General features: G+C 37.2%; 5 protein-coding genes across 7 annotated transcripts in view; 1 reads left to right on the top strand and 4 right to left on the bottom strand.

The window, feature by feature from the left end:
- The first annotated feature begins 3,834 nt into the window (after positions 1-3,834).
- LOC127814273 (pre-mRNA-splicing factor SLU7-like) lies at positions 3,835-9,126 on the top strand. Its single transcript, XM_052355682.1, has 11 exons — positions 3,835-3,936; positions 4,184-4,223; positions 4,607-4,770; positions 4,858-4,970; positions 5,861-6,274; positions 6,449-6,584; positions 6,685-6,984; positions 7,594-7,810; positions 8,105-8,208; positions 8,486-8,554; positions 8,873-9,126. The coding sequence occupies exons 2-11, from the start codon at positions 4,208-4,210 to the stop codon at positions 8,948-8,950; spliced, it is 1,611 nt and encodes a 536-aa protein (XP_052211642.1). The 5' UTR covers positions 3,835-3,936; positions 4,184-4,207; the 3' UTR covers positions 8,951-9,126.
- An 837-nt stretch (positions 9,127-9,963) lies between these two features.
- On the bottom strand, positions 9,964-17,061 carry LOC127814274 (mitochondrial import inner membrane translocase subunit TIM44-2-like). Its single transcript, XM_052355683.1, has 14 exons — positions 16,904-17,061; positions 16,706-16,818; positions 16,073-16,156; positions 15,854-15,929; positions 14,837-14,881; positions 14,292-14,723; positions 14,099-14,167; positions 11,937-12,001; positions 11,773-11,841; positions 11,607-11,679; positions 11,367-11,471; positions 10,961-11,032; positions 10,782-10,844; positions 9,964-10,383 (listed from the first exon to the last, which is right to left on the bottom strand). Exons 1-14 carry the CDS (start codon positions 16,979-16,981, stop codon positions 10,252-10,254), a joined length of 1,476 nt encoding a protein of 491 aa, XP_052211643.1. The 5' UTR covers positions 16,982-17,061; the 3' UTR covers positions 9,964-10,251.
- Positions 17,062-19,596: 2,535 nt separating this feature from the next.
- LOC127787139 (uncharacterized) lies at positions 19,597-20,369 on the bottom strand. The gene is made up of 2 exons (XM_052315026.1): positions 20,151-20,369; positions 19,597-20,047 (listed from the first exon to the last, which is right to left on the bottom strand). The coding sequence occupies exons 1-2, from the start codon at positions 20,264-20,266 to the stop codon at positions 19,711-19,713; spliced, it is 453 nt and encodes a 150-aa protein (XP_052170986.1). The 5' UTR covers positions 20,267-20,369; the 3' UTR covers positions 19,597-19,710.
- A 564-nt stretch (positions 20,370-20,933) lies between these two features.
- LOC127787037 (patellin-4-like) lies at positions 20,934-23,134 on the bottom strand. 2 transcript variants are annotated; one of them, XM_052314874.1, is made up of 4 exons: positions 22,160-23,134; positions 21,956-22,068; positions 21,641-21,782; positions 20,934-21,527 (listed from the first exon to the last, which is right to left on the bottom strand). In XM_052314874.1, the coding sequence occupies exons 1-4, from the start codon at positions 22,955-22,957 to the stop codon at positions 21,267-21,269; spliced, it is 1,314 nt and encodes a 437-aa protein (XP_052170834.1). In that variant the 5' UTR covers positions 22,958-23,134; the 3' UTR covers positions 20,934-21,266. The 2 variants fall into 2 exon arrangements, with proteins under 2 accessions (XP_052170834.1, XP_052170835.1); XM_052314875.1 differs by having other exon boundaries at positions 21,292-21,471; positions 22,160-23,133.
- Positions 23,135-24,056: 922 nt separating this feature from the next.
- Positions 24,057-24,840, bottom strand: part of LOC127787699 (structural maintenance of chromosomes protein 1) — a 51,720-nt gene continuing 50,936 nt past the window's right edge. For both annotated transcript variants that reach the window (XM_052315766.1, XM_052315767.1), the window contains exons 17-18: positions 24,437-24,664; positions 24,057-24,340 (exon numbers count right to left, since the gene is read on the bottom strand). In XM_052315766.1, coding sequence (XP_052171726.1) covers positions 24,292-24,340; positions 24,437-24,664 — 277 coding nt within the window. In that variant the 3' untranslated portion in view covers positions 24,057-24,291. The remainder of the gene's footprint in view (positions 24,341-24,436; positions 24,665-24,840) is intronic.

Here is a 24,840-nt window from a genome sequence, read left to right as displayed (position 1 = left end):
TTATTTATTAACTTATTTATAAGAGAAAAGTGTTTTTCAATTTGTCTTGTAGTTGAAATTGTAGGATGGTAAGTAAACTAATTTACCACTTAGTTAATTAATTATTTTATTACTCGATTAATATAAATGCATAATCAATTAATTTATTGAATTTTTAGATCTTATTCAACTAAAATGATAATTAATTGAATACAATATTTATTATTCAATTAAAATATTTATTTACTCAATTAAAAAAATATATTCCTCAATTAAAATCAAATATCAAATATAGTTAATTAAACTTTTAAGTCCCTAACATATACACTTGAAATTGTACTTTAAACTGCATGACCCATTGGAATTGTATGTGCAACCATTGAAATTGCATGACAATGAGTCGAATATAAAACGGCATGTGGGAGCGCGCCAAACTCCCACCAAATCCTAGCAGCTGCCTGTTGCTTTCTCCCTATCGCCTGCGTCTCCGTCTCCGACCAGCAGCCGCCGGCCGTCTGCTCGCCTTCTCTTCCTCCTGTTCGGCAGTCCCTTCTCTCTCTTCCGACCAACTGACTGCCGTCCCAGATGTCGGGAACTCGAGTTTCTCCGATTTAAGGTAAGCACTTAAATTTGTCCGATTTTAATTTCCTCATTCTCTGATTTTTGGTGTGCGGGTCACATGACCAAGGCGATTCTGATCGTTGGAACCTGTCATGGATAGTGGTTGGTGATGCACTTCCAAGCGTTTCGCACCTGCAAGACCTAGTATGGCGACTGCATCAGGTTTGTTTTTATCAAATCTTCGTTTTGTTCTTTTGACTTATGCATTTACATATGTATGGTTAGACGATGTGGAAATTATGAATCGTTTTTCCCCCTCAAATTTGATTGATCTCTTTGTTATTCGATCTTAAAATCAGGGTTTATGTATGTTGTTTCGCATGCTTGTGTTTCAATTTCTTGGAATTGTTCAATTCTGTACGTACTTTGGTTTCTTGCCCTGTGGTCTTTACTTTCGTATCAATTTCGGGGGAGGAGGAGGAGGTTAATTATTTGCTTTCATGGATTCCTAAGCCCCCGGTGATTAACTTTGTCAAGGGCTCGGATTTTGGTAAATCGCATGGGAACAATGTGTCAGTCAGTGCCTGAATTTTGAATCGAGATTTTGTTGTTTGTTGGGTTCAGATCGATATACTCTTGTTTTTCTTCACCACTTTTTTGGGAATTTCTTCCTATTGGAGCTGTTGGGATGGGCACTGCAGAGGGTATTTTGGTTGGTTATATATGTGTTTTGTTTATTTAAGTCATTTTTGAGATGATTTCTCAATCTGCCACGTTGAACACTGGTTCTTAGGTCTTAAGTATGCTCTCTCTTTGTGAAGTTTTGAGCCCATTGTCAATCTTGACTTGTGTGTATGTTATCTTTGTTCTTATGAACTTGACTTTGTGTTCTACATGTTATATTTCCTTTGCTGTGGATACAATACATGTTTGTTGCTTAGAAAAAAAATGTGTGTGTTTCATGTGGGAAGTTGTTCAACTGTGCGAGGCAAGAAAAACATCTATCTGTGTCTTAGTTTACCCTTGATCTGTTCTTCCCCAGAATCCAAAGGAATCCTTGGTCTCCATTATGTGTATATGAATTATATCTCCTGTAATGTTAATTGTAACCAATTCTCTTCTATGTTGCGGGCTTCTTCCAAGTCTAGCTGCTTCCAAATCCAGGGAGGATAGGAAGCAACTAGAGTTGGAAGAAGCACGGAACCATACATACAATTCATCTAGAATTGGTAACAATTAACATTACACGGAAGCACACTCCGGCAAGCTGGCGGCCAGAAAGAAGAGAACATATATATGGACGAGAGATGGGATTCTTCAGGTATATATGGATCCATACCCTTCCTTTCCTTCCAAGTTGTTCTGGTCCTTGAGATTCTGGATTTTAATTTAGAGATTTTGGAGAATTAGTTAATTGGAAAGGAAAAGGACCAGCCTCTGGCTCTGGATGCTCCTGACTCCATTAATCACCCAGCCATTAAAACCTCCTTAATTACGTGATCTCACGTAGTAGCTTGCTGCATGGAGTGACTTTGCATCAAACACATGGCAGAAGATGTTCACAAACCAGATGACGCCAACCTCCTACAAGATTTCAATAAATAGAAATCCATGATGCAGGAATCCAAGCAAGCTTCCAACTACCTTAGAAAACAAAGCAAAGCATTTCCTCCATTTCCATTCTTCTTCGCCCATGGCTTGCTGGCTTCTTCAGCCAGCTAAGAAGGCATGGAAGATCTTCACAAGAAAGCTTCACAAGCTCATTTAAGTCAAATCCCAAAACAAGGAAAATAAGAACAAGAAGAAGAAGAAGAAGTAAAGCAGTTGCCTGGCCTTCCAATTTCGTCAAAGACGGACTATTATTCAATCAACCCATATTCTGAATTGTTGTCACCACCGTGCAGAGCCGGCTCCTGTTCACAGAGCCAGTGACATCGGTGGTGAAGCCGCCACACATTGTAATAGCACACTCTGGCAAGCCGGCAGCCAGAAAGAAGAGAACGCCTGGCGTCGGGGAAGAAAGCTCAAAAAGTAGACGATGATGTTCCAGGAACAAGCGACGAAGCTGTGGAGGACTGGGAAAAGATTTGTGCGGCCGATGATATGTGGGAGGGAATCGTTGGCTTTGGCGTCGCATCTGATGCGTGGAATAAATTATAAATGAAAGAGCCCAAGAGTTCATCACCAGAGCCCGGGCTGCGTGGAATCTATTTGTAGATAAAATTTAATAGATAAAATTTTAAACAAATGGATTAAAGTCTCAATTTTGATATTGACTCAAGTTTGTGCAGTTGGAATACAAACATGGTAAAATTTTAAAAAATAACCAAGAATAGTAGTACCTTTTAGGGTCTGATTTTTGTCATTTTCTTAGCCTACTTTGTCTAGTTCATCATAGACATAGACATACAAGTTAAGAGTAATTAAATAAAGATTCCAATTCCCAAATAATAATAATAGAGGTTTAAGGTATGTTATAACCATCCTGGCTAGGCATAATGATTCAAAACTTTAATTATGGCAACTTTAAGACAAAGTTTAATTTTTAAAATTATAAATAAATACAATTACAAAGTGATTATATACATATTTATTAATATGAGATGACATTAATATAAAATTATTATATTGTTTGAGTTAAATAATATAACGTTTGTTCGACACGGATAAAATAAAAAAAAAGACGTGAGCTTTATCCTCTTTTACACATTCCTCTATATATCTGTGTTGGATAAATCTGATACAAGCAGAAAATATTTCTAAATATTAGCATCATTAAAAGTATATATTTAACTTTTCATCGGTTCATCTAATAGTAAAAGATTATAATTTTTTTATAAAAATTAAAATTTAATAAAATTAGATGTAATCAGATTTTGATGAAATTAAAGCTTGGCCATTCATATGTAACACACACATAAAAATGAGTCGCAAAAATATGACTTAAATTAGTTCATCTTCGATGATGAAATAAATATTTATTTTTAGCTTCCAGAGAAATTCAATCAATATTCCTTATTTATTATCCATTTTAATTAGGGTGTAAAAATTAAATTTTATAATAAAACTATCAAATTACACTTAATTCAGTTCAGTTCAGTGTTTTCCTCGTTAATTCAATTTTAAAATTTTAACTTTTACTTTGTCTTTTAATATTATAATTTGACTTTTAAACAAAAAGGCATAAATATTCAAAATTTATAATTCTTTCAAAATTTTGGGCTATTTACGGAATTACCACTAAGATAAATAAAAGAATCCCAAAGCCATTTGGAATCCCTACGCAATCTATATAAAGGCGGTGCTGGGTTCTTGCCTCATTTTTTCGCTCATTCCAAAGCCAGAGAGAGTGAGAGGAGGAGCGCAGAGCTCTGGAGCCGACCGTTTCGACTTTAGGTGAAATCTCTCTCTCTCTCTCTCTCTGTTTATATATGTGATTATTATATGTTAGTATCTATTTACAGGTATTTATGATTATTCGGTACAAATCAGATTCGTGTAGATTGATTAGGGTTCTGTCGGATTCGATTTGGAATTCGTTTGCTCGGATCTAGGGTTCCGGTGTTTCATCTGATTAGGCCAAGGGTTTTGGATGTGTATCTTAGTTTTCTTATCTAAATATATATTTTTTCTCTCTCCCTAGGGTTTCGCATCTGCAAGACGAAGCATGGCGACTGCATCAGGTTTGTTTTCTCAAATCTTCATTCTGTTCTTTTAACTTATTCTTTTACACATGTATGGTTAGACGTTTTGGAAATTAAGAATCATTTTCCCCCCACAAATTTGAACCAAATAGAAAATTATTTATAGATGTTCACAATATGTCCCCTGTTTTTTGCTTAGAAAAAAATGTGTGTTTCCATGGGAAGTTGTTCAACTGGGCGAGGCAAGAAAAGCATCTACGTGCATCTTAGTTTATCTTTGATCTGTTCTTCCCGGATGTGTATATGAATTATATCTCCTTTGATCTGTTCCCAGATCTGTTCTTCCCAGATGTGCATCTAAGTGTTTACTGCATGAGTGTGTGTTTGTATTGACAATGTGTGTGATGCCGTGTGAACTGCAGTGGCATTCAAATCTAGGGAGGACCATAGGAAGCAGCTGGAGTTAGAAGAAGCACGGAAGGCAGGTCTTGCTCCAGCTGAGGTTGATGAGGATGGAAAAGAAATTAATCCTCACATCCCTCAATATATGTCATCAGCTCCTTGGTATCTTAATGCAGAGAGACCAGTAAGTTCTCTAAGTTGTCTTTGTCTTTTGGTTGCTTATTCCATTGCAAATGCTGGAGATAGACATCTTTTTCCTTCTTTTTCTCAGAGTTTAAAACATCAAAGGAAATGGAAGTCAGATCCAAATTATACAAAATCGTGGTACGACAGAGGTGCAAAAATTCATCAGGCAGACAAGTACAGGAAAGGTGCTTGTGAAAAGTGAGTGGAACCTGCTATCTTCTTACATGGGCTGATGGAAACTTGTTACTTGCTTTTTATTTTATTGATTTGACCCAGGGGGTGGGGGGGTAGGGTTAGTGGGGGCCGAATATTCTGGTTGTGGTGGAGAAACAGAAGCAAAAAATAAAATTATTTCAGATCAATCAAAATTGTTATTACAAAATTGATTTTTGTGACAAAAGAGATCCCACAGTAATACTAAACATGCACCAAGCCTTTGATATATTCTCTTGAGAAATGGTGGTGTTGTGAGTGGGGTTGTATGCATTTGAGGCTTGACACGCGTCTTTTGGTTGGATCTGCATATCATGAAGTCTATCTTATCATTGCTGCAATATATTAAGAACTGTAACCTTTTAATATGAATTAGTATATTTTAGGAACTGTAACTTTTTAAGATGAACTAGTTAACCTCCTGACCAAGAAGAATTAGATTTCTAGGCTATTTTAGTTGCCCTCTATACCAGGAGTAACTTGCTGCATCTAGCGACCTTATCTTTATGTAGGGAAAATGGTGCTGATATGTCTGGACAAGAAGATGAATTCATTATTTTAAGAAAGAAATATGAGGTATAAATGATTAATATGAACAAGGCCTTGCAATCTGAGTCATTCCATCTCATTGTGGACATCTTGTCTTTAGGAAGATACAACCTTTTCTTCTGCTAAGATCATGTTAGCTCCTTATAGACTTCTTATAAGCATCTCTGCTTGAGGGTAGGAAGTGCAAATTCATGAGTACGACATTATATATATATTTTGTTCTAGAGAACATGAGAATTTACTGTGGCTATAAATTTGTGAATCTTAATGCTCCTTATTGTACATATTTAGTGGGGAACTAATATGAGCATCTTATGCACTTGCAGCTGTGGGGCCATGACACATACATCAAAATCATGCATGGAAAGGCCCAGGAAAGTGGGAGCAAAGTGGACTGACAAAAACATTGCACCAGATGAGAAAATTGAGACTTTTGAGTTGGATTACGATGGCAAAAGGGACCGTTGGAATGGTTATGATGCTTCTAGTTATGCATATGTGATTGAGAGATATGAAGCAAGGGATGAAGCTAGGAAAAAATACTTGAAGGAGCTACAACTTAAAAAATTAGAGGAGAAAAACGGTAGTCAAAATGGAGACGATGGAGTTAGTGATGATGAAGACAATGAAGATGATCTGAAAGTAGATGAAGCAAAGGTTGATGAGAGCAAACAAATGGACTTTGCAAAGGTTGAGAAGCGCGTGCGCACCACAGGTGGTGGTAGTACTGGGACCGTGAGGTGATTTTTCTATCCACTTTGACATATTATATAATGGCTATATAGAGGATAGATGTAGTCATGGGTAGATAAAGGATGCTTGGCATGTCATGCTTGTGGGTTTTGTTAATTAGAAATTGTTCTGTTATTTCATGTTGGATATCATGTATCGCTTTTTATGCTCTCTCCTGCCAGGAACCTGCGCATCCGGGAGGACACAGCAAAATACCTTCTTAATCTTGATGTCAACTCTGCTCATTATGATCCCAAGACCCGTTCTATGCGAGAGGATCCTCTTCCAGATATGGATCCAAATGAGAAATTTTATGTTGTGAGTATCCCCAAATCTAGTAATTTGTCCTGGGAGATTGAATTGCATAGCTTTATTATGTATTGGCCTCTTACATTTATGGTTTTCATCGTCATTGCAGGGAGATAATCAAAATAGAATTAGTGGTCAAGCTTTGGAGTTCAAGAATCTCAATATACATGCTTGGGAAGCATTTGAGAAAGGGCAGGATGTGCACATGCAAGCAGCTCCATCTCAGGCGGAATTGCTTTATAAGAATTATAAGATCAGCAAGGAGAAATTAAAATCCCAAGTGAAGGAGACAATTATGGAGAAGTATGGTAATGCAGCTTCTGAAGAACAACTTCCAAGAGAACTTCTACTAGGACAAAGTGAGAGAGAAGTTGAGTATGATCGTGCTGGCAGGATTGTAAAGGGGCAGGTAAATCTCTCTGTCTCTCTCTCTCACGCACGTGCGCACACACAATCTCAGGTTTGGCCTAGGTGATCGATTGGAATCCTCTTCTACATTGAACTGCTAGAACAAATGGTCCCTTAGCTGTGAAATACCAAAAGGTTTCCTATTATTCTGCAAAAAAAAATTTGATGCCCCTGCGTGCAGGGTGTTAAAATATTTTTTATGATGAATGCATACACATAATATGTTACTTAAAAAATATTTTCCTAGGTGTGGTCGTCCTCATTTCTTTAGCAAAGAAATGTGATTTCATCCTTAATTACCTAGCCCGCCAAAATATTACTAATTCTCAACCGCATTATTGCTTCTCTATATCTTTTTATACTGGGTTATGTGGATTGGAATATCTATGCCCAAAGTGGTTCTTCGTTCTTTGTAAAAGCTCGAACATATCATAGGACTTTCATTCTTTCTCCTTTGTTTTTTTATTTTTTACTTTTTGTTTTTCATTTGTTTCCTTCCTTTTAGTGGAGACCTGATCCTTTCTCTGATACGAGCTTTATCATTCTTGTGTTATGCCGCTGCGTCACATATTATACAGTATCTAACATGCTGTGCTTTTTCTGTTCTCAGGAGCAATTCCTTCCTAAAAGCAAGTATGAAGAGGATGTTTATATAAACAATCATGCTAGTGTTTGGGGTTCATGGTGGAAGGATCATCAATGGGGTTACAAGTGTTGTAAACAGATGATCCGAAATAGCTACTGTACTGGTGCTGCTGGTATTGATGCAGCTGAAGCTGCAGCAGATCTAATGAGAGCCAATATTGCACGTAAAGAGGCTGCAGAAGGTTTGTCCCTTCCTTCCCTCTCCCTCTCCCCCCTTTCTTCCCTCTGAACCTCCCATCCCTTGTGTGGGTTGGGTAGATGGACAGGCATTTCTGCTGTAACTCGGTGAACCTTAGCTAGTTCAAGGTCAAACCAGGAGCTTAGGTTTTCTTACTGCAGTTTTAAGACCAAATCATTTTGATATATATCCATATGTTGTTGCATGTGTCGTGCTAGAATACTGTAAGATTCTTTTACGAGAATGTCAAAAAGTATTTTATGTTGTTTTTGGTACTAACATTATGACCATAAAGCAGAGTTGGCTGCACCAACCGAGGAGAAGAAGCTTGCCACTTGGGGTACTGACGTCCCAGATGATTTGGTTCTGGACCAAAAATTACTAGCTGAAGCTCTGAAGAAGGTAATCTTCCGTTTCAACTTTATCTATTCTGGCCTTATCCCCCGTCGCTATAATTGTAAGGGACTTTTTGACAAATGGGGTGAATGAATATCTAGTTCGTGTATGTTGCCATAGCATGTTTTACATAATTCTAAATATCAAGAACAGAAACATGGACCTTTTTAATATGAAACCTAATATCGATTATTACATTATAATATCTTAATAGGTCTCAGTGCTCTTTTATGTGCTTACATGTACATTTTTGTGATTGATGGATTATTTGGTCTGTGTACAGGAGGATGAAAGAAAGAGAGAGGAGAGAGATGAAAGAAAGCGCAAGTACAATGTGAAATGGAATGATGAGGTATGCCTGCCTGCATGAATATCATTCAGTTGGTTGTCTGTATTGGAAGCATATCCCAATTTAACTTGAGTGGAGGGGCAAACAAAACTCAGTCGCCTTGACCCCTTGAGAAACTTAGAAATTTATTGAACACCAAAGAGGTGCTCTCTTTATTGGTGACAATTTTTATTTTTAGCATATAATTATTTTCATATTTGCAAACCCGTGCATAATAATAGTTAAAAGAGATGATAAACATAGTTAAAAGAGATGATAAACGAAATTAATTTTTTGAGGAGTCGTCAATGCTTGTTGCTTATTCGCTCGTTTGGTCTGCAGGTTACTGCTGAGGACATGGAGGCCTACAGGATGAAGAGAGTCCACCATGATGATCCAATGAGGGATTTCCTTCACTAAAAGATGTATAAAAAGTCTTCTTTGTATTGGATCTTTTAAGAGTTTCCTTTTTCTTCTTGTCCCCATGAAAAGAAGATGTCACTGGAAGTGTATGGGTGTCTCAGTTGTAGCAGCTCAGTCCGTAATCACTGATTGTCTGTACTCTTTGTTATGTATATAGTTTGTTTCTCTGTTGATATTCATGTGCAAATATAATTATGCCCGTTCAATTCGATACAGTTAGAATCAATTATGTAGCTAACTTCTTTATGTGAGGAAAAGAAAAGGAAAAAACTCATTTTGTTGCAAACGCATCTTCATGTGCAACATAACCCCTCTTAAATCTTTCAAACTCCACACAAGCCAATTGACCGAACACAAGATCATCTCTTCGCTGCTACTACGTAGCAGCATTGCCGTTGTGTTGGGTGTTCGGGATTCCACTTTATAAAGGCCGAGAGAGGGTTGTTTTTAGCATTATTTGTTTTTTACTTTGCATAGAGAATTTTCATTACATATTAATTACAAAGAAGAAACGTTACCATTATCATTGTTACTCAAACTCACCCTCGTACAAAGAAGAAAATGAAGAGATGTAAGCAGCCACAATAGATCATAACCTGCCAAGAACTATTGAAACTGCATTGAAGCCCGGGCTCTGGTTATGAACTCTTGGGCTCTTTCAGTTATTCGACGCATCAAGGCGACCTTGAGGATGGGCATTTGCCCATACATAGTTTAAAAGATTTTTGCCCTGGGAAAGTGGTGGCTACCCATTTGGTGCCCATCTTTTTTGTTGCTCTGCTTGTCAGCTTGGCGTGGGGGATACGGGAGGGAGAATTTCAGGTTGCCTTACTATAATTCAAACTCACCAAGATTCTTAAATTGCTTACAGGTGAGCTCAGCACAATTTCAAAAAAGCAATAGTCAAATGGACCAACTATCATCACAACACCAGTTCGGGTGAATTAGGAACAAGAAATTAGCAAAGGGGGTGCATATAAGCATCTCATCCGCCTACAGTTACAGCGACATTACTGCAATTGGAGCCAATTTGCATATAGAAATTCTAACTTGTGTAACCTTATCTGTATGTGACAATTGTATTGTATAATGGTGCAATGTCCTACCAACTACTACCAAGTCGGGCCACAGCATACTTGCTTGTATGCAAAGAGACGTAACATTCAAGTGAACTGGTGCATTATTTGATCCAAAAATAAAAAGGAAAGAATCATTAATTTTTTCCCTGGCAATGACAAAAACCCAGAGAGAGTAATACACTACGATCCATCCATCAAAAGGTGTGATATGGTATAAAATCAAATAAGCGCGCGCACACCAAGTTGTTGCATTTCTCTCAGCCGCCATATTGGGAATAATGCGCCTTCGCCTAGTTCTTCTACATCAACTTGTTGCATAGCCCATGCATAGTACACAGTGTGGATTGTGTCCTGATTAAGCCACAGACATAACAAAATGTTACATCAATCACACTCCCATATGAGCTATATCTTTTGCTTGCTTGATAATAATTGTTTAAACTTTTACCTCAAAAAATGTAGAACTGAACCATGAAAGTACACTAAAATGCCTCAACTCCAAGTTCCATCGAAAATAAAAACTAAACATTATAAAATTCCCAATCTGGCTACCACGAAGCCAGTTTGTTAGCAAACCTAATTTGTAGGAAACTGGTCCACGGATATATTATTTTCCATATTCAAAGGTTGAGGCTTTGATTTGGTTTTAAATTGAAAATAAAATGCAGATAAATTGAAAATAAAACAGATGAATACTGAGCAAAAAAAAAAAAGTAAATAAAACTTATGAATGCTGGTGTGGCATTTACCTTTCCCCCTTCTGTTATCGCACCAAATCTATCACGCACGCAATAGACCTGCTGTGTTTGGAACTGCGACAATTACCCATAAAAGAGATGCCAGTGTTAGATTCAGATGTCAGAAGAAAAAAGGAAAAGAAGATGATGATGTTAACACTAAAAATAAAATAAATAAATAAAGTGCTTACTGCAACAATTATGATGGGAGTGTCCCCCATCATTTTTGTCTCCCTTACTTCCACCTCAGATACGTGCAGAATCTGCACAAATGTTATGAAAATGAATAAGAAATCAATATCTAATAACAGTTGTATTTACACATTGTGTGTGCTTATTATTATTAGTACACCATTTTGCAATGTAAACAATTACAAGTAAATATCGAGAGAATACATATTAGGCCTTAATCCCACTATGTGGAAAATAATTACAACTTCCTTATACTGTATATCAGATTCAATGTGTCTAAATCTTCGCCTTGAAGACTATTTTCCAACATCACAAGCTTGAAACAAAGTGAAGTTCTGCTGCCCAAATATACATGGCATGAAAAAATGGAAATTTTGATGCAGATGAGGTAATTTAAGAAATCACCTTGTTATCAAAGAAGATACCCTGGCTCTCATAAGCTTTATGCTCCGCTTTACAACGCTCAATCACTTCATTGCCACAGTACTTCTTCAGAACTTCAGCATCCCCCTGCAACCAGTGATAGATTGATAGAACAAGAAGCTTCATGAACAACTAATGGTCCAAGCTCACAAATTCTGAAATGACAAGAGAAGAATGAAAGAAAATAAAAACACCTACACAGCCATCCTATTAACAACTCACCTTGAGGTAAGCTTTAAGGACTGGCTTGATTACTTCCTGAACCTCAGACACAAATTCTGGCAATGAGAAAGACCTAACCCACAAATTTCATATAAAGAAATTAGTCACCTGTTAGATAAAGGATGGAACATTCTAAATCAGAAACCAGTAGAAAAAATCAGCATACGGATCACGACGACGTATTTCTTTTAATGATACTGCAGCAGCGGACTCTCCAAATACACTTTCACTGAGACTGTCAAAGAGAGGTTGGTCAAATAGTTGCTCACAACTTACTCCATTGTACATAAATCAAACTATAACAACAAGGATAGCAGTTGAGCAGCATACTCCTGAATTTTATGAACAACTGGACTATCAGAAGTCTCCCATTTGTCCCGCACGTCATCTGCAAGCTGCAAATTCCCACCCGGATAGCAATATTTCAATAGGGGATACTGTTTGTATATTATGCATTTTCAATCAAAAGAAACATAAATTGAAGCAAACTTTTAGTACTTAAAGAAATAATGTTACTTTTAGAGAAAGGCTAAGTTTTGAAAAGTAAAAAATGTTACCAAATAAGCAATAATATTGCACAACATGCCTATCTGAAGCAGGGTTAGATACAGATACAAATACATATACAATAGCCAACAATAGGATCCCTTGGTATTAGGCATTTGTTTTGATCCTCTCCTTTCGAACATTAATGGCCCTCAATACCCTTTTTAATGCGCGTACTTGTAAAACAGAGTGTTCTGAATGCACAAGGTTCCATTCCTTGCTTTGTGAGGGTCGGGAGATGCTTGTATTCATACGCAATCTTCCCTTTCTTTTTTGCAAAGACACTATTTCCAGTACTCAATCCATGACCTCCAGTCATGAAGGAGCAACTTGACTACTCCAAAGCTTGCTCTCTAATGCATATACTTGCCAAAAATGCCTTTTGAAACTATACAATTTTATGGTTAGGAGCCCTCAAAACCCAAAAAAGAAAACTGTTCTTTATTTACTTATTTATTTATTTTGTAGTTGTCGGGGGTGGGGGTGGCATCTAAAGTGCAAGGGGCTCTCCACTTTGGTAGAGTCAGGAGAAGACTGTTTTATATGTAACCTTATCCTTGCTTAGTAAATAGATTTGCACAACTCAAATCCATGACCTTCCAACCACAAAGGAACAACCTTATCATCACTACCAAACCTCGCCCCTCAGTTAAGACCCCATTACTACCAGGCTATGTTGCGCGGAAAAACCTCACAGGAGCCGTTTTCCCTTTTCGGAAACGTTTCCGAAACATTTCCTATTCCCGTTTCGAACCCTATTTATGCCTATTTTTTTAGAAGAATGTTCGTTTCCACGTTTCCGTTTCTTGTAGGAAACGTTTCCCATTTCCGTTTCTGTGCAACATAGCTACCAGGAAGCAACCATTTTTTTTTGGGGGGGGGGCATTAGAATCAAAACATAATTTAACACAATAATTCCACTGACTGCACTTATTTATTTAAGGACTTCTTGCTCCTATTCATTAAAATATAATGTGTAATCTATTGACAAAATCATTTTGGCCAATTCCTACAACTTTGCTCTTGGCTCTTGTTGCATTAAATGCAACATATATCAGCCACACTGGGATGTGATCTTAGTGCATGCTATAGATTTCGAAAAGATTTGTTTTAAGACTATAATTGTCGATATCATGTAAAAAACATAACAAATTTGTCAGCGGTACCATATGCTACAAGTACCAAACAGTACCTGGATACAATTTCAGATATTTCACTATAATGCATTAATAATATATACCATTACTATCCATACATAAAGAACGAGGTACTCATTTTTCATAGGTAAATAAGAAATAAACATCATTTACAAAATCAATAATCTTAACTACGAAAAAATACAGATTAATAATTTAAGAATGTCAAGTTATATAAAAGATTAATAAAATAATTTTCACGTCAAGAATATAGTATAATCCAAACGGAAATATGTAAAACAACTGCAAGTCATAAATCCCACCAGGTGGGGGCCAACTGAAATATGCATAATACGTAAGTTCTGATATTGGATGTGTATCACCATGTATTATGTATATATAAAGTTGCACAGCAAAAACTTCCACACTATGTAGAAACTTTCACATAACATATTTGAAAGTTTCGCGATAACTTTCTCCTGCAGAGAGAGTTTTCTCTCTGCATTACACAGAGTTTAAACATAGAATTGGTACCAGCACTGCGCCTGCAGCAATGTAATCTCGGCTGGTACCGCCTGCACCAACTGGTATATTTACCAAAACAGAATGGAAGAAAAAGTTCGGTATCAGATTTTTTCCTGCATGATCTGTACCTATAAGTATGGGTAAGATTTAAGCTTAGCACCGATAGCCCATTCATCCAAGATTATCCAAGACTAGATGACCAAACTTGCGACCAAAACAAATGAACAATTACATGATAAAAGTAGACCAGAGAGATAATAAAAAAAATATCCATAGGATGTTTACCTCCTGACTCTTCACCATTACAGGTTCACTTAACCCACTGATGCGTTTAAAAACTGGATGACCTTGCATCTGGGGAAAAAATAAACATCACATTCTAATAACAAGAAAGTGAAAAAGAAACAAACGAACATATCTTTCCAAAATGTTTATTTTTCAATACGTTCGTAAGAGTTTGTAAGCCCTTATAATTTACTTTTTGTTTAAACGCTTCCCACTTCTTATTCCATTTTGACTGTTTCGAAGGTAAAACAACCACATCAGTCCTTGTACTTCTTTCCCCTGTTTGTGAGGAAGTTGATGAAGAAGTTCCATACTCAATCCGCTTTCTCCTATTAGGGTTGCTACTCAACTCATCCTTTACAATGTCATACCCCTTCTTTGCTAAGTCAATGGGCTTTGCTTGCTTCAATTTTTGGAAGGCCACGGAAACCTTAGGAGAAACAGAAGAAACACTAGATTTAAATTTGCCAAATATTGTATTTGCAGCATCACTAGCACCAGACTGCTGCTTTTCCTCTTCAGACTTGGTCTTGCTACCATTTTTCACATCAGTGCGCTCATCTTTATCTGAAGAGGCAGAAAATTCAGTGGATTCTTGTTTTGCAGTCCCAAAGGTCTCTTTGACCTAAACAAAAGGATTTACAGAGTAAATTAAGTGTTTCAAGTACAAAATCATTTGCAGAATGCAGCAGTACAATTGCAACAGTGGCAACATGACAAGTTCAAGGCCTATCTCACCTGCTCTGTGGCAGCTGAAAGTTTCTCCTTCAGATTGGCAGAAAGCTGCAACAAATAAAATGATTATAATATCATTTACTTGGCCTAGCTTCTGTCAAATGGATCATTTTGCAACTAAATAAAAAAGGGAACTAGAGAATTTGTCATAGATAACTGCAAAATATAAGAATCAGAGACATGAAAGGATAGAGTTGCCCGAAAGTGAAAAAAGGTCCATACATGCTGGATTTATAAGTAGCTTTTGACTTTGACACAAGCAGTATGTGAAATAGGATAAATTAAAATAACCATGTCTTACCAAATGGACAACACCATTTAGTACAATATATTACAAACATGGATAATACTAGAGATATATTTAAATCTTACTAGAATGAAGATTTCAACTACTCTAAACATAACTCGATTTGGATGAGGGGTTGTTAAGTTAAATCACACATTACTAACATGATGATGGAAATAATGAATAAGGAACTCTTGGGAGGTATTTCTGACATGAGAGGAAGATCAGCAAAAGTTGATATTTTTAAATATTGACAACACATTCCAAATGGAGTGTATGGAATAATTATGAAAAGGAAAAAGAAAGGAAAAAAAACCCACAGATGATGCATGTAAGTCTTCATTTTAAGGCGGGGAAAACACAAAAGAGAATAGATACAGTATTTGTCCCTAGTCATTAGTTCAATGAACAATGAATCACTGTGAATTTAAGGAACATACACAGATGATGCATGTAAGTCTCATTAGTCATTAGTACACATTCTGAGCACAAACACTGACACACTAGTACAGCAAAGCCCAAGTCATTCATGCAGTCAGGACTACTGATGCTTCTGCAGATGCACCGCTGTGAATTTAAGTAACATACACTTACATGGTGGGAGGAACTAGACCATGTAAGGCAGCAGACCAAACTGAGTAATAATAGTTTTTCAGAAGATTTCAATTTAAACCACAACTTCAAACTGCAAATTTATATAGCCTGGCATCAATCTGGAGTAACATTGGACAGACCTTCTTTGCCGTGGCTTCAGCCTCTGTCCATGCACCATCCACCTGCTTGTACAGCTGCTCAGTTGTCTGTTTGGTTCTGCATTCGCCAGTTCACCACTCAGGCCTTCATTGGAAGTGTCTGCCCAGCCTTGACATACAACAGTATGTCTAAGCCTTTAAACACAATAAAAGGGGGCCAAAATCTACAGAAATCATATAAATGGGCAGTTACAGAATTACCTTTCTTTCAGATCTTCCTTCACCCCTTTCAGCTCCTCTGCTTTCTCCTTCAGTTCCTTGACTGACTGTTTGAATTCCTGATTACTGCAAGGAAGTCAACAAGCGGGAAAGATGAGTAGTCAATAAAAGGGGGCCCTAACAGTTAAGAGATGTTTGGATGTCCTAAATTGCGAGGACCCATCTCGTCTACTTTTAACATAGAGCTAGAAGTAAAATCCACCATCAATCATGAAGCAAATGATCTCAAAAATTTAGCTCTGCGTTATTTTAAGGAAATAAATAACAGTAAATGAGGAAGCTAAGCACTATCCTATTTTTCCCACTGGTCTCATTTTACGAGTCCATTTCCACAGAAAGTGTCTGCAAACTTTAAATGAACAAGAACAAATCTGAACAAACCATTCAAGAAAGCACAATCCGGGGCCCAAAAACGTTGTAAAACGACATAGAATTGGAACTGGACCATAAGAAATGAAATCAACCATCAACAGGAACCATAAAAATCATCGACCAGAAAAATTTCTGTTCCGCCATTACCCAAATTAAAAACAGAAAGAAAAATCCCTCTAAGGTTTCACAGCTACGAAATGGCTCGAAAAATTAAACGAAGTTTCGGGGAAGTACGAAAACTACCTCTCAGCTTCGCCCTTAACTTTTTTGGAGAACTCGTTGAAAACACTGAATTCACGTTTATCCCAATAGTCATTCCTCGGAAGCAACCTTGGTCTCGCACTCGCACCCGAAACCTGAACGGGAAAAGCAAAAGCAAAAACGAATCAGAAACCTAAACCGAATGGACAAAGGATTGTGAGGTTTTGTGAAGAAGCTAACCTGTTGAGATGCTAATATCTGACGGTAGAAGGATCGACGGGAGAAGAATATATCTCGGACCAGCTTCCTGCTCGCCATAAGAGGGTTGTGGTTTGCTTGAAAACGAAGACGAAATTATCAGTTGCGGGAAGGGTTTTTGAGGGTCGGATCGGATGCTTGCGGGGAGGGTTTTGCGCCTCGCAGGAGAACCGGGCCGGGCCGCTCAATAGCAAGGGCTGCAAAGTGGGGCCAAGCCTAAAGGCCGAATAGCATATGTTATTGCTGTGTGGCCCAGGCCCAAGTTTGACTTGGACTAGATGGCTCTGGGCTCAAAGTTTTTTTTTTTTAATTTAAAAAAATTAAAAACGAAAAAAATTCTATTTTTAACCTGATTAAAGACTATTTTTTTTTTTTGTCTCTAATTTGTTTCTGGATGAAAATGTGTTTTAATATTTTTTTTAAATTATGAAACAGCCTAAAATGTTTTTAAAATTATAAAAATATCCCATAGCATTTTTTTTAAATATTTTTTAACGTTTTAAAAATAAGAATATTTTGAAAATGTGAAAAGTACAACCGGAGACATCTCCTTGCTTCAAAGGCACTACCAGTATTGTTAGGCTTAGTTTATCTATGCCTTTTGGTTGTAACTTTTAAGCTGTTTAATTTTTAAGTGATATATAAAATTTTTAAATAGGGTAGTGTTTAAGTGAATAACGTGCTTCAATAAATATATTTTTAAACTATTAGCTAATAGTTATGTATTTAGTTTGAAAGAGTTAATAAATTATTAAAAATTAATAAAAAGATAAAAATAGACATGTTGATTGTTGAATAATATAAAATTTTATTATTAGATATCGATAAATTATATATAATTATTAAAAATATATTAATATAATATATATACAATATATCTATAAATTACAAAAATTGAGACGACAAAAATGGCAACAACCACTAGGGCGACGGTGAAAGGTTGGGACAATGGTGACGGCGAGATGCGAACGATTGAAGCTGGGACAATGGCAAGATGTGAACGTTGACAGTGACGGGTTAGGACAATGCTGACGATGATGGGTTGGGACGACGACGATGGATCTGGCGATGGGAGATAAGTTGATGCAAATGATGAAGATGGGATATGGTTAAAAATAACTTAAAATTATGAGGGTAAAATCGTCCTTTACTTAGTCAACTCAAATAAGCTAAGACAACGTTTTAAGAAGTTGGAGCTTGATAGCTTTTAAAAAAAGCTGGGATCAGAGTTTTTAAATTATTTAGGTGGTGTTCTCTTTGTGTTTCAGTTTTAAGTTTTGAGTTTTGAATTCATTTTGAGTTTTGTGTTTTAATTATCTGTTTTGAGATTTTTAAAAACGCGTTCTTTTTATTATTTTGAAAAATTGTTTCTTAAAACAAAAAATTGAAAAACGCGTTTAATTTGAAATTTTATAAAATATTATTTTATGATAATTTATTTAAAAATTTGATTCAAAATAAATTATAAATATTTATTAATAAATTATAAATTTAATTTAAAGAATTTCAAATATAATACAAGTTATATAATTTAATCATATATAATATATTAAAATTACAAAATACATTCTAAGTCATTTTAATTTCACTCAACTATTAATTTCATAATAAATTTATTTTTACCTATAAATTAAAATCTCATATTAATTTTGAGATTTAAATTATTCATAACATAAATATTTAAAACATATATAAATCATAAAATAACAAAAACTATATTAATTGGGCGTAGAGGCGCAGAGGAAAGAAATGGCAGAGGGCGGTGGTGGGCAACTAGATTTGGGCATGGCAGGCGGTGGCGATGGCTTGGGCGTGGAGGGTAGTGGCGGCCGAGAGCGATGGCAATGGCAGTGGCAGATCTTGACGTTGAAGGCAGTGGCCGGCGGTGGCTATGGCGGATTTGGGCTTGGAGGGCAGTGACAGGCAAGGGAGATGGCGATGGCAGATCTTGGCATGGAAAACAGTGGTGGTGGCGGATCTGGGCTCGGAAGGCTATGGCGGGCATGGAGATGGCAATGGCGAGCGAATTTGAGCGTGACAGTAATGGTCGTGGCAAGCGATTGTAGTGATGGCAGTGGTGAGTGTGGATGGCAGTGATAGCGGTGGCATGGATGATGGTGGTGATCGAGTTTGAAGAGAAAGATAAGAGAGAAGAGAGATGAAAGAAAAAAGGTGAGTTCAGTGGCTATTTTTCGTGTTTTGGATGGAGGGTTGGTTTTGGCTGAAAACAGTCAAAACATGTTTTTAACATTTTGAGTTTTTTGTGTAAATTTTTATGTGTTTTGTAAAATGTGTTTTCAAAAATGATAAACACGTTTTGAATGTTTTGAAAAACTGAAAATTGAAAACAAAAAGGGGGCTCAAAACGTCAAAGAGAACAGCTCATTAGCTTTTAAACTCTTTAAATCATCAAACACGTAATAAAATAAGTTTGATATCTTATAAGCTAAATGGAAAGCTTATAAGCGGTAAAACCGGATAGCCAAACGAAGCATTAACGTTGGTATAGTCCCTGATTTGGTTTTAAATTTGAGATTTATAGTCAAAACTCAAATAAGCGAAAGTGTACTGAATGGAGATGACTGCACAGATATGACTGCAAGCAGTTGGCGACCGTGAATGAGGAATCTGAAGCTTTCCCCACAACGAGAAAGAAGATGAAAATCCGACGAAAATGATAGCAGAAGATTTGATGGTTCAGGCAGACGTGAACCTCACCATAATCACAGAAGAACACTAGATCGAAGCTGCTAATGTTTTCGTTACAAAATTAGGCGTAATTTCAGATTCTAATTGCAACCGTCGTTGGCCTCAAAGAAGCGCTGGGCTTGAGCGGCGGCAGCCTGCTCGGAGACCAAAGCCTGGATGAGCAGAGTCTTGACCTCCCAAGCGGAGTAGGGGAAGCCCTCCCTGGCGTAGGAGTTGAGCAGAGCCGCCGTCGACTGCTCCACCAGCCGCCCGAAGGGGTCGCCGGCGCCTGACTCGTCATTCCGGACTTCCGCCGCCGCCTCCAGCAGCGTCAGGTCGGGCCTGTACCGCTCGAACGCCCTCGACCCGAACACCTTCGACACCGTCGCCGTCTCCGGCACCATCCTCGGCCACGCCTCCCTCCTGCTACTCCAATACCTAACGCAAAGTCATCGATTAAACCCAAATGCCTCCTTCCAATTTCTCCCATTTCACAGCTTGAAAAGCAACACAGAGAGAGAGAGAGAGAGAGAGAGATTACTGGGGAGTGCATCTTCCACGGGTTCTGATGTAGAGAAAGCCGGGTCTGGCATCTGCAACTGCAAGGCAAGCGAGAAAGAGAAGAAAAATGAGTCGACTCGGCCAAGCTCTCGCCATCTTCTTCAACTTCAACTATGGGAATCTGCTCGAAAACGAAGCATCCATAGATCGGATCTGTGCGTTTGTGGCTTTTTAGAAGGAGACAGTGGTCTGGTGGGTCTTATAAAACTCGCACTTCGTGAGTCGTGCAAAATTTAAATGCCCAACCTATATTTTTACTCTTTTATTTTTCTTATTTTTTTGTGATTATTTAAATTTTTTTATTATTTTAATAACATCTTTAAAAATTTATATTTTAATTCTTATTATATTTTGATATTTTTTATATGATAATTTAAAATTTGTATTATTTCAATTATATTCTAAATTAATATTTTTTAATCAATTTAACTTATATATTTTAATTTTCTTTTTTGACCACAAAGAAAAAAAAATTAAAACACATGAATTAAATTACCTTAAAAATTAAATTTTTGGGTCTAATTCAAATAAAAAAAAATTAAATAATCACACAAAATTGAGTGTCAAAATCCTATACGAGTTTTGACATGGTAATAGCGATTGCGGTGGTGATACCCTTGAAAAGAAAAAAAAAGAGAATAAAGAATCAAACGGACACGAGAATGGAAGTCATTTTCCTTATTTTAGATTTAGGAGATTGTTTTAACTGAAAACAGTCAAAACGAGTTTTACACATTTTGAGTGTTTTAGAAAATTGAAAAGTAAAAATTAAAAATGGACTGAAAGCAATAAATAAAACACAGCCTAAGTGTTTTAGTGTAATGTATTGGAGTTTGTCACATTAATATAAATATATAATATGAATAGTATTAAAATATCACATGTAATATTCATCACTTTATTTGCCCTCAAAGTGATGAATTTGATTATAAAATAATATGAAAAATAATATTTAGATTCAGAAGTGCAGAAAGAAAGTCTCTTAGAGGGTGGAAGGTGAAGATCTGGAAAAGAGAAATCATCTATTAACAAAAGGAGAAGACAAGAAGACATGTACAGTCAGAACAAATCTCTTCCCTTCATGCACTCAATCTCATCACTTTAACATGTACATGGGAGGAGTGAACTTGGATTTGTGCCTAAAGAACACCTTCTTGTTCTTGGCTGTGCCATTGACAACGGTTATCACTATCTTCCCAGGTTCATGTATGTAAAAGGACCTTCTAGCACTCTCCCTCATTTTCCTTTCATCTTGCAGCAAAACCCTATACGAGCAATCGTCGTCTGGGATGAATTCCTCCCTGTAGCTCACCTCAAATCCAACCACGGTTAGATCCCACACCACTGTCACCCCAGCCTAGTATGTTCCAAACCAGATAATTAATAAGCTAGTACCAGAGACCAAATCATACACACGCACAAGAGATAGAGATGATGTTCAGAAACCAAGTACCAGAGGATTGAGAGTACCTCGGGAAGAGGGATTTGAATGGTTTGGAATCCGGCTCCTCTGAAGATCAGGGTTATGGCTTTGTCATCGGTTGAGAACTCATTGTCGTTCTCCCTCAAGAGGCCACCGTATTGAACCGGTAGGTTCTCCGGGGCTATGTACCTAGAGCAGGGTTTAGGCATAAAAGATGCAGAGATCATCATCAGATATGGAAAGCAGACAGACATGGACACTGCTGAAATCTGAAATCACTTGCCCTAAAAGCATTCAGATTTCAACACTATGTAATATCATTCAGTATTAGTATCATTTTCAATCTGGTATATACTACTCACTTGAGGAGGGTCTGTGTGACTCTTGATGGCCTTGCAAAGATGAAGCTGCTCTTATATTTTTGGGTATACAGAGCATGGCTCACAACATACGACAATGGAGCATTTACATACACCTATCATCCACAAAATACAATGTCATTGTGAGCACAAGAATGCAACTAGAACTTGGAAAATCATGAATCAGATCGATGGCCAACAACTTACACTCTTGAAGATGAGTCCAGGGTAATGTTCTTGAACCAGCATCCCTGCTTTCCTGTTAAGCGAACGGAGCTCTTTCATCGCTGGTCTGGGCGCGTTCTTCAGATCAATGACCTTGAGAATGGAGTCCACCCCACCGGACCTGAACTGGAGCTTTTCGATGCTCTTCTCCATGGACTGAACCTTCCACCTTAGGAACTCCTGGCCTTCCTTTTCCGTTCCAAGGGTTTTCTTGTACGAGTCTCTGTCTTTGATTGCAACAACCGTGTTGTAAAACACGGGACGGCCGTTCTTGTCCTCGCCGTTGACGAAGGCCGTGTTTTCAAAACCCGAGCCTAGCTTCTCGTCGAGAATTCCATCGACGTTGAATTCTCTCCGCCATTGAAGCGTCCTTCGAAGAATGTTGAAGGCCCCGGAGGCATTGAAATCGCTGGCTTTCAAGAATTTCATCAGGACAATGCCGGTGCCTTGGTGACCTTTACTGGGCAACAAAGGCACGCCCCAGATGCTGATGTCCTTGAGATCTTGCCTCGAATTGGAGAAGAACTTGAAGGGCTTGTCGTCGCCCAGAATGCGGTTCTCGTGAATGGCATCTTCCACCTTGCAGAGCAGTTCGAGCAACGCCTTCTTTCTCGAATGCTTCATTTCGATGAAATCTAGGGTTTCAGATTCTAGGGGGTTTGTCCTTGTCGGGTCAAGACTCTTCTCGGGGGGGTATTCCCGGAAGGACACGCTGCTTGCCTCCACATAATCATCGTCATCGTCGGTACTCTCCGAGGGAAACACTTTTCCCTCCGGCATTTCTGCTAATCCTGAAGCTCTGGCCTGTCGCCGGAGCTAGGACTTGCCGGAGACAGAGAAGGAGAGAGAGAGAGATTGATTTTGACCTCGTCGCACAGCAACCGTTAAGTGTAATAACATGGCCGTTTGAGAGAAGCTGTGTTGAGAGGATGATTTCCACAAATTCCGACCGTTGGTTAGTTGACTTACGGTTTGGTCAAAAACGCTTGTTATTAGAGCCCTTTATTTATTATTAGCTTAAGAACTCAAGATCATAATATCGTTACAAATTTCAAATTATTCCCCCAACAATTAAAAAACTATAATATTTAATTTTTAATATACAAAAAATCAAGATTTAATATCTTAATTATTAAAAATAATTAATTTAAATCCTTACTTATCTCGTATATAAATACACTTATTTTCACAAATGACATATCACACGGATTAGTAATTAATAATATTTGACTAGATTAAATAATTTATCAAATTTTTTAATAATTAAAAAATATAATTTTTAATTTTTAATATATAAGAAAATTAAAATTTTATTTCTCAACCATTAAAAGTTGTTATATAAATTCTTATCTGAAAATAAACAAATTTTGTTTATATCCTGTTTTATGTATAAGATAAGGATTTAAAATAATAAATTTTAATAATTAACATATAAATTATATATATTAAAAATTAAATATCATATTTTTTAATTATTAAAAGAACACAACAAATCAATCGAACTATTCAGAAAACGTCACTTACAAAAATGGACTCACTTATACACTAACTACCATTCTATTAAAAAATAAAAATAATAATTTTTAATAATTAAGATATCAAATCTTAATGTTTTGCATACTAAAAACTAAACCTCAGTATTTTTTAATGACTGAAAGAACACTGAATTAAACCTACTAACAAAAACCCAGTAAGTAACAACCACCCACCATTATTACCACCTAAAAGAAAAAGATTATAAATTAAACCGTCCGAATATATTTGAAAAACCAAACAGTTATTAATCGCCGGTCGGATCACAATCTTAACCACCAAACAGATTGTGGTTAGGGTTTAGGTTTAGGTTTAGGTATAGGATTTAGGGTGCATGCCCAGAACAGAGAAGCAACGAACAATTATACTAATAAGCCGCTTTGGCCTTCCAAACCCAGTTCCAACAATGCTAGTAGTGAATGCAAGCAAAACTAAATACATCATCATCACCTACGATTTTTTACAAGCTCTAGAGCTGAAACAAAGTCTATCTAATTAAAACCCAAGTCTCCTTGTAATTACAATTTAAACAGCACATCTCATCCAAAGTTACAGGAGGATACTGCTGCTGCAACCAACCGTTAGGATTCCCGGAACTTGGTCAAGTCAAATGTTAGAGTTCTCGAGCAACTGTGGAGGCAAAACAAGAGGAGAGATTATGTAAACGATGAATGAATGATCCCCAAAGATATCATATAAACCAGCCACAAACTGGCATCAGCTTACCTTCTCTCGGAATCCCTGTACACCCCGACCAGAGCTTCTGCTTTGTCATAGAAGGTATCCTTGAGGGATATCACAATACTCTGGAACCCGATTCCACCCTCGATCTCTTGATTACCTCGAGCTCCTTCGCATGACTTTGATCGGATGAACCCAGCCACCTTCGCGACATTCAAATTGTCTAATGCAGCATCAACTTCATCCAATATAAAGAACGGCGATGGCCTATAACTGAAACATACCACCAAAGTAGTAAAACCGACTGTTGACAAGGGAGGATGAGAGCATACTGAAAGCAACTCGAAAAGGACCAGAAAAAATAATGTGTCAATGAAAATGTAGAACTAATAGCGACATGACTTCACTGCCAAAAATATTCAAACATGAGAAGGCTCAGGAAAACAATT

Source organism: Diospyros lotus, chromosome 12, assembly GCF_014633365.1.
Source record: "Diospyros lotus cultivar Yz01 chromosome 12, ASM1463336v1, whole genome shotgun sequence".
Taxonomy (NCBI): domain Eukaryota; kingdom Viridiplantae; phylum Streptophyta; class Magnoliopsida; order Ericales; family Ebenaceae; genus Diospyros; species Diospyros lotus.
This window is presented reverse-complemented; position numbering and strand designations above follow the sequence as displayed.